This window comes from Belonocnema kinseyi, chromosome 8, assembly GCF_010883055.1.
Source record: "Belonocnema kinseyi isolate 2016_QV_RU_SX_M_011 chromosome 8, B_treatae_v1, whole genome shotgun sequence".
Taxonomy (NCBI): Eukaryota; Metazoa; Arthropoda; class Insecta; order Hymenoptera; family Cynipidae; genus Belonocnema; species Belonocnema kinseyi.
Window position 1 is genome coordinate 93417234 of NC_046664.1, and position 9816 is coordinate 93427049.

Here is a 9816-nt window from a genome sequence, read left to right on the forward strand (position 1 = left end):
TAAGTCTTTTATCCGCAACAACAAAGTCAATTATACTGCGGCTATTTCCTTTAGACCAGGTGTACATGTGGATCATTTTATGCCTAAACCAAGTATTTGTAACAAACAGACCCCTTTCTAAACATAGACCAACTAGTTTATCTCTGTTATAGTTTGTTCTTGGATCCCCAAAATTACCTAATACTCTTTCTGTATCCTGATTTTGGATGCCCATCCAACCGTTCATGTCTCCTAGTAGAATTATTCTTTCCCCATGTTCGCAGATGTTTATTGTGTCATTTAAAGTGTCCCAGAAGGCGTCTTTTACTTCTTTAGGATCACTATCAACCGGCGCGTAGCATGATATAATAAATAGTCTTCTGATTCCTACTTTCATTCTAGCCCACAGCAGTCTGGGAGGCACGAAGCCATGGTATCCGAGATGCTGCTTTGCTCTTTCATTCAAAATCAGACCTACTCCTTGTTTACCATGTGATTCACAGTCTACTCCTGACCATATTTCAAATCCGCCTTTCAACACGCCGTTTTTTATGTCTTTAGTTTCGCATCCCTTTTTCTTTGTTTCAGGCACACGTAAAATATCTAGTTTCTTCACGTCCATGGTTTCACGCAATTCTTTTACCTTGAGATCATTTACTCCCCTAGCATTCCAAACACCCAGTCTGCATTCGTCGCCTGAAACATGACCTTTAGATGTCCCATGTGCATGCCTTTTGTCATTAAAAGTTCCAGTCCTTTCCGAGGCTATTTTGTAGTTTGTATTATTCATTGTTTAGATTATACGCCCAACTAACACCTTTATGCAATAAGTTTATTTTCTGAGTCGAAATCATGTCAAAGTTAATTATCAAATCGTCATATGGCGGAGATTGTAGTTCTAACGTCAGTCCCACCAAAAACTTCAGTTAATAAGGGAGGGCCAAACATTAAACATCTTTTTGAGATGTTAGGCGTGAAAATATTTTTATGTTAAGCTGAAACACATTCAGATGTTAAAATCGTCCGAGCGCATGCGCATGCGCATACGTTCTCCGATTATTTATCCCCGTTTTTATTTTGAATTAGAAATATTGAATATAACTTCAACTTGACTGAATGCATCATCTGGTCGACATTCATACCCTTTATCCGTTTTTCGTTCGTGTACGAACATTGAAGTTTAATTTCAAATTCACCAATAAGTTATCAATTAATTCCTTAAATTACCATAAATAAGTAAACTCCTCATATATTTACAGACGTAATTTGACATAACCATACATGTAATATCTCGGATTTTTCAGTTGAACATTTTGGATGTTAGATATGAACATTTTACTTTTTAAGATCTACAGATGCTATCTTTGACCATCTAGATTGTTGTCCTATAGTTAAACATATAATATGTTAACCCTGAACATTTAAATTTTACTTCTGAACATCCGTGTCAGTTTTTAATTATTTTTATCGCATTTAAAGTTTTGCTTAAGCTGTGTACAAATTTCACAAGTGATTTGGAATTTTCGGCAACTGAATTAAAAAACTTAATACAATTTTTACAATCAAAATTATAAAAATACGTTTCGATGTTTTATAGTCAATTTTTTTATTTCTATTTCGCTTTTAAAGTGTTTTTCCTTAGTTTGCTTCAAATTTGATAAATACTTAAATACTTAAAATTTTATGTTGATTCCATTCCAATATTATAGAATATACAACTTTTATGGCATTTCCGTTTGTTCTCGATGTATAGTATTAAGGACAGCGGCCTTTCTGTGGTGGCGAAGCTGCCGCCACAAGGCTCAGCTAGTACAACGTAGTTTTGGCTATGTATATAAAAAATGAAAATGATATAATATTTAGGTATATCTTCTGGTAGAAAGTAACTAAATTGTATTTATAAGAAATGGCTGAAATTATTTGAAAAAAAAAACATAGGTTTTCATTGGGGGGGGGGGGGGGCAAATAGTTTTGTTACGACTTGTTACATTGTGAAGGGGAGAGGTAAAAAATGGGAAATAGATGTGTTACGTAACCTATTGACGGCCTCTGAGATAATATATTCAATAAAGAAATCTCTTGTAAAATAATAATTGTAAATTGCTTTGCCTATGGCTTGCTGGTACAAAAGGAAGTGTTGTATAGACGTGCTATAAAACGCAAGAACACGTGCCCAAATCGAACTCTTCAGCAATAGTGAGTACTTCCGGTGTCGCGATCTCACTTGAGAAGTGAAGAACACTGAACACTCTGTATCCCCTCACTTGTTCGATCTACGTGCCTTATAAACTGTACTCGGCCTTAGGATCCCGTTTATCGAACACATTGGGACTTTGCCACTTGATGGTATCCTTTGCCTCTGCATGCTCTGTATACAAGGCACAAATTTAGTTTTTCTATGTGTTCCATTGCATAAGACTGTGTGTGGGTTTGTGTAGACTCACACTCACGCACACACTTGCTCTTCAAAGAGGACTCACACCTTTTTTTGTACAAGCGAGTTGAATGGTCTTGCTCTTTCAACGGAGAAAATACCGCTTCAGCACCAAACGCACCTCACTGACTCTCAAGTTAGTGACGTATATCGACTCATCGACTAATGAAAAAAAAAAACCGTTAAAATCGCCCACAGAGTTTTCTAACTTACTCTCGAAACGTAATTTTCAAAGTCAATTTAAGGATGTACTCCATGCACAGTCCATCTAAAAAGACATGTTTTTTAAATCGATTTATAAAATCGATTTCATTGTTTTTTAACTAAACTTGAGGTTAAAGTCGATGCCCCTCACTTCTTTGATTACAACGCGCTGTAAAAAAACTCCGAATTGTTTAGGAAAAAGTGTTTGAAAGCCTCAACTCTTATGAACTCAACGATATGTTAACTTTTATTCTACATTTTTGTTTCTTTGTTAGAGGGGAAAACATAAAAAAACATTATTTTTCGGCCTCCTTTTTAAAGCCTCCACTTTCACCTGTTTTCAGAAAGTGGTCGATGTTAGGAAAAATCTAAAAAAAATTCAGTATTCCTTGAACATTCTTTAATGTAATAAATTTTTCAAAATTCTGAAATATTTAATAATTTACTTATTACGGGGATTTAAGGACAAATACTTTATCTTGAAAACGAATAAAAATAGGAAACCATCTAATTACTCGAATGGGTCCAAATTTCAGTTTTGTGATGCAGTGCTATAAATAAATTTATGATAAAATCACTGTTATGCAAAAAATATCATTTTGAATTTTTCTAAATTTAATCAGTACTGGCACGTGGGCGGAACAGCGGGACAAGTGGTAGAAAAAAAGTATCCTTTCTTTGACAATAGTTGTTGGCATCTCTATTTACGAGATTCGGCTTGCTTCTGGAGTTACTACTGTCATCAAATGGTACATTTTCTACGAATTCTCCGTCTGTGTCGCCCACGTGCCAATAGGGATTAAATTTAGAAAAATTCAAAATGATATTTCTTGCGTAACAATGATTTTATCATAAATGTAATGATAGCTCTGCACTTAAATCGCAAAACTGTACCTTTGGGACCATTAAACGGCTTCATAGCTTCATTCGTTCGGAAGATATAGTATTTGTAAATAAATCCTCGTAAAACTACATTATTAGATATTTCAGAATGTAGAAAAATCTATTATTAAAGAATGTTAAAAGAACGTCTGTAAAAATTTTCAGATTTATCTCAATGCCGACCGCTTTCTCGGATCAGCCGACGTTTGAAAAAGGAAGCCGAAAACCCCTGTTGTTGAGACGTCTTGCCCTCTAATTATTTACAAAAAATTGTTGGGATAAAAGTGATCATATCGCTGAATATAAAAGATTTTAAGCTTTATATACTTTTTATGACAGAATTGAGAAGTTTTTTTGATCAAGTTGGAATGAAAAGAAGCGAGGGGCCTCGACTTTTCGCCCCGACTTTAGGGTGAACCACTAGCAATTTTTATGTATTTATATGTATTTACTTAATTATGAAATAATTAAAAGCTTGTAGTTAATATGATTTTTTAACCCGTTTTATGTTTTATTTATTTATTAGATTATTGTATGCACTTGTAGCACGATCTGTTTTTTCACTTAATTGTCATTAAACTGATCCACTCCCCTATGCAAAAAAAAATAATTTACTAAGCCGGTTGTAAATAATTGTTCCTCTAAAAATATTTTTGGTCTGCTGTAATATTAAGCTTATTATACTGAGCACTAGGCCAGTTCGCTTTCCAACTTTTTTTATTGAATTGTAATGCCCCGAAAAAGTTTCCCACCCATATTAAGTTTTAAATTCCAAACAATGTTTTCAATTGAACAATATTTTCTGTTCATTCTTTTTATTGAAATCTTCAAATTAAAAAAAAAAATTGCCTATCAGGTATTTTCACTTCAACAACAGCATTGCTGAGGGGAAAACAAGGGACCAAATGAATGAGATTCAGTTCATTTTTGCCTTATTTTGCTAATATCATCGTAAAAGCTCATTTTTTCTATATAAGTGTATATGAAAAATAGTTTTTATTTTTTAATTACTATTGAATTTCATATTGTTCATCGGGAGTATGAAGTAGACGATTCCAGACGAGAGTGAAATTTACCGCGCGAGCGCAGCGAGGACGGCAAGCAAATAAGTCATATCGCCGTCTCCTTCAAGGCGCACATAAAATTTTGTCCAATATACGGAATAAAGAAACACGTTATCATTTTGCTTTTTCGGAAATCTTTTTTTTGGTGATTCAGGAATTTTGGGATGTTAGGATTTTTTTACGTTTTTGAACTTTAAAACACTGCGCATTTTTTATATATGAAAGTAAAAAAAAACATGTGTCTTTGGTTCAAGCTAGAAAGAATTTTAACCACTTAAAGAATTCAAAGGAATACAAAGTATTCAAAAATTTCCAAATTTCGAGTTTATTAGATATTAGATTCCGAAAAAATATAGGGAGACTATTTTTTTCTTTTAACCCATGTTTTCTCAGCTTCTGACGGTGATTACAGTCCTCTCTCTGAATAGTGCTGGACTATAATAGTGCTGCAGGGGATATTTTTTGTAGAGCTCAGCTGCTCCCACTCTTGGCATGTGGAAGAGCATGTTGAAGTGTATATGTTTGGATGTTTTTTCTCCATTTTGAGTCGACAAAAAACGAGTCATTTTTGTACAAGCATTGATTCGGTAAGTATTTAATTAATTATCATATGTTCTATAAAGCATTAATCCGGTACATAGTCTATTTTCGTACGTATACCATATTTGAGTGGCACTATATAAAGAGACTAGTTACATAGAAATTCGGAAGTATGTCTAAAAAATGTAATGATCGAACTTAGATTTTGTTTCTTCTTGTCTCGCTGATCAGCGCCAGGTTTAGGCCCGACCAGACCTTCCAGGCCGAACTTACATTTGTTGACCTTGGCTTGCTGATCAGTACCAGATCTGGGCCAGGCCAGATCTTCCAAACCGAACTTACAATTCTTGATCCCGGCTAGCTGATCAGCGCCAAACCTGGACCAGACCAGACTGTCAAGGTTGAAGAAAAAAGTCATGCTTTGACAGTGTGAATTTCTTTTTTTTTATCATTTTAAACACCCGGTGCCTTTTTCGAAATGTCTAAAAAAATGTTGCTGACCGAAATGAAAATTTATTTTGTCTTGGGTCGCTTATCAGCGCCATTCCTGGGACCGACCAAACCTTCCAGACTGGATAGTCTAAGTAAGTTCATACCTCGGCCAGATTGGCGTCATACCTGGGCCAGATCAGATCTTCCAGACTAGACAGTCTAGATAAATCCAGATCTGTAACCAGTCTGCACAGGACATTTTTCCACTCGAGCTGTTAACAAATATTTTGCTTATATTAATCAAACTGGATTCTTTATTTTGATTTTTTATTTCTACATTAATTTTCAGTTTAGATACAACAAATGTTTTTTAAATGTGGTTCATGATTTAAACTATTTTTTACTCCAAAAATTGTAAAGGAAACAATTGTTAATTAAATGGAACTTGCTTGTAGTACCAATTTTCCCGTAAGATCAATCGATTTAAGTATAAGCTCTGAAGCTAATATTATAGAATTTTTAGTAATATGAACGATCTGGAAATATGTTAGGTATTCAGAAAATTCTATAATTCTAGACAGTACGTAATTAAATTTTAATTGTGATAATTTAAATTATTTCAAATTTAAAAAGTACTGGAAAAGTCCATTTACAATGCAATATATTTTAATTTATCTGGTTCCTTATTTGTAAGTATTAGGAACAAAACCACAAGATATATAATAAATAAAATTATAAAGATCTAGCAATTGAAAATTGGAAATTTCTAAATTTTGAATTTTTCAATTGTTCAATTTCAAATTAATATGTGTCATTTCTTGCTAATAAGATATCAAATTGATAGTATAAAAATTGATAAATTGTAAATAGAAGCGTTGGAAAATTGTTGTTTCGAATTTAGATCAACTACATCTGCCAGTCTCTCTTAAAACCTTATAAAATCTTTCTAAATCTTAAGTACGAAAAGAAAACTCCCAAGTATCTAATTAACCTCTTGAATTTGGTTCCCCGGTTGCCACAACCTGATATTATATACGTCACCTGATGTTGAACAGGTTTCCAATATATCAGGATGAAAATTTCATGAGGGTTCGCTACAGTCTGTATGGCTCTTTAGTACTTACTTGATATTCTATTTTTCAGTCTTGGATCCGACGGGAAATCAATGAAGAAGTATTAAATTCTAAATTAACTTTGCCTCGCAAGTGATATTAAAAATACTTTCCGGAGAAAATTGTTAAGTTATTCATAGTCCTCCTCATACTTTATCGGGTACGTCAGGGATCAGGATTCTTATTGCTCAGCTAGTCATTCATTTCATCGTCATCATATCCCAATGGAAGTACTCACTCAAGTTTTTCTCTTCTTTCTACGATCATTTATAGAAGCATAATAGTTTCCGTGAATTCTTTAGAAGCTTTAGTCAATTCCCACCATCAATGGAGCAGTGTGCTATTTTCTATCCAGTCCTTTTATAAATCTCATAGAGAAATAGGTAACGGCGACACCATTTTTGCACAAAGTTCTTTTCGTTCCAATTCAAAACTTTTCTTTAGAAACTAATAATGTAAACAGTTTTTTCTTGTACTCTAATTTTTTCACGGTTGTGTTTCACCTTGAAAGACAACTGTTCAAATACAAAGCAGATAGCAAGATTGTGAAAAGAATTTGTTTTTATCTTTTTATTCATTATCAAACGAAATAAAAAAATTCTAAAGTCGTCTGGCCACAGTTAGTCGATCACCATATTTTATTTTGCACTGTTAAAGGGTTAAGCTGAAACATACATATTTTTTAAGTCGCCTGTTTCTGTGCAAATACTTACTAAAGATAAGGTATATTTTTTCAGCATAATCTTATAAACGTATTTCCCATATACCTGAAATTCTGAACGTTCAAATGAACGAAATATTTTCTCCAATTTCTATTTTCTCCATATATATTATTCAAACTACAATTTGAAATATGCATGATAATTAACTTGTAAGAATCTATTACGGACCGCTCTCTGAATATTGCTGCTTCGAATAGTGCCGTTGCTCATCAATCTTGCTCGAACGCGTTCCCCATCATCGCGCTTTCGCTTCGAGCGCCGGCATTTTAATTCAGTCTCTTTGAATAGTGCTACTCACATACATGTACGAAAAGAGTCTATGTACTGGATCAATAATATCGACTCAAAATCGAGAAGAAAACATGCAAACATATACAGTTGGTACTTGCGGAGAAAAAAAAAACTAGCGAGTGGCAATATTCAGGGAGAGCGGACGCGAATTCGATTGCTCTTCCACATGCCATGGATTGGGAAAGCTGAGTTCCACGAAAAATACTCTCTTACCGGCCATGCCCGGCATTATTCAGAAAGCGGACTGTATTTCCACTATAAATGAACAAACATTTTCGCACTTTTTCTAGTTTACACAGGAATCAGTGAAACAATTCGTTCCTTTGAAGGTTCAGTACTTTAAGCACATGTTTTTTAAAATCATTTTTCTCATTTCCTAATGGATTTAGATGAAGGCAGTGTCTTTGCATCATTCTATTTATCTCTAAAGTTTAGAAAAACCGCTCCATTGGTTTTTTAAATAATTGAAAAGAAAATACATTTTTTTTTAAATTATTTTTTATATCTGAAAATATATTTTTGCATTTTTGTTAAAAACTGTATTCTTTATAAGTTGAAAATTTGCCTTTTTTTTAGGTAGAAAATGAATCTTCGTTGTTGAAAAATCATGTATTTTGTTGAAAACTTTATTTTTTTGTAAGCGTTTTGTTATTCAAATTACTTTTATTTAAAAGAATGTATTCCCATATTTTCGTGGAAAATCATCCTATGCGCCCTATGATCTCTGAAAATGTTACAAGATTTCAATTCTGGTCTTTAAATAATAATGGTCAGGGAACATGAAAAACTGTTAAGGAAAAAGTCAGGGAATTTGGGAAATGAAGTTTTGTGATCATCAACCATGTGATTGTGTTTGAGTTCACTTCGTGTTTCAGCATTTTAATTGAATAATTAAAATTGTCGCAATACGGTGGAAGTTGTGCAGAGTTGGCAAATTAAATTTGCTTATAATTGAGGACCGGAAGGAAGGTCGAGTGAATTAAGAATTAAGTGGCACAGAACTTGGATGATGATAATTTGAAATTCTCCTGCTTTTCAGGGTGTGGACAATAGCAAGGAAATGGGGTTGAGGCGTCGACGCAACAAATTGAGGCTTAGATCGACGATGTGATTGTTTGATACCCAGAACCAAGAGGCGAAAAAATGATGACTGCCATGGCCAGGCTGCCTTGCAAGCAAACCTCGCCATCCCAACAGCCAAGGGTCAACAATTTCAGCAACAACCGAGGCTATTGGGATATGCAACCACAACAACCTGCCCCTCCCTATGTCAGGAATAATAATCGACATCATGATTATGCTGGTAAAATATGTTTCTTTTAGTATGAATTAGTTCCATTTTATTTTAGAAATAACCGGCTTGCTAGCATCATGTTGTCTCCTTTAGTCTGCTTTAGTGATAGGTAAGTCACTGTTTAACCCTTAAACGGCCAAAACGCCACTACCGGTACACTGCTTTTCAACGGCCAATAACTAAGACTATTCGACACTAGAAAAAATTGAGACACATATATTTTTATTGCTTAAGATCTTCTCTTTCCGACGGTGCCAATGAAATTCCTCAAAAAATTTTCTTATTATCCCAAAATGCAGTTTAAACAAAAAAAAACGTGACTTTTTGTGCCTATTTTTTTTTGTGAACCATTTTCCAAAGCTTTGCGAGTCTGTAATTAACCTGGAATCTCACTAACGGGTGGAATAAATGTCTAAACTTTGAGAATTCATGGTTCAAAGATCGATTTTTCGTTTTAGTATTTTCAAAATGGCGTCTTAATGGAAAAATTTTTGTGAAAACATTCATGAATTTTTTTACAATAAACGATGCGCTTTTCGGAAAAATCATCAAGAATAAAAAGTTCTTGTAATCAGCCAAGGAATACGCCTGAATTTTTTCGAAGCGTTTTGAGCAAAATTTTGGATTTTGCATATGAACAATTTATGCGAAATTCAAAATTTTGCTCAAAACGCTTCGGAAAAATTCAGGCGTATTTCTCGGCTGATTACAAGAACTTTTTATTCTTGACAAATTTTCCGAAAAGAACATCGTTTATTTGAAAAAAAATTCATGAATGTTTTCACAAAAATTTTGCCATTAAGACGCCATTTTGAAAATACTAAAACGAAAAATCGATCTTTGAACCATGGATTCTCAAAGT

At 33.8% G+C, this 9816-nt stretch overlaps 1 protein-coding gene across 2 annotated transcripts in view; it reads left to right on the forward strand.

Moving 5' to 3' along the window:
- The window catches only part of LOC117178839, a 70231-nt gene that overhangs the window by 34519 nt on the left and 25896 nt on the right, over positions 1–9816 (forward strand). For both annotated transcript variants that reach the window (XM_033370342.1, XM_033370343.1), the window contains exon 2: positions 8700–8963. In XM_033370342.1, coding sequence (XP_033226233.1) covers positions 8804–8963 — 160 coding nt within the window. In that variant the 5' untranslated portion in view covers positions 8700–8803. The remainder of the gene's footprint in view (positions 1–8699; positions 8964–9816) is intronic.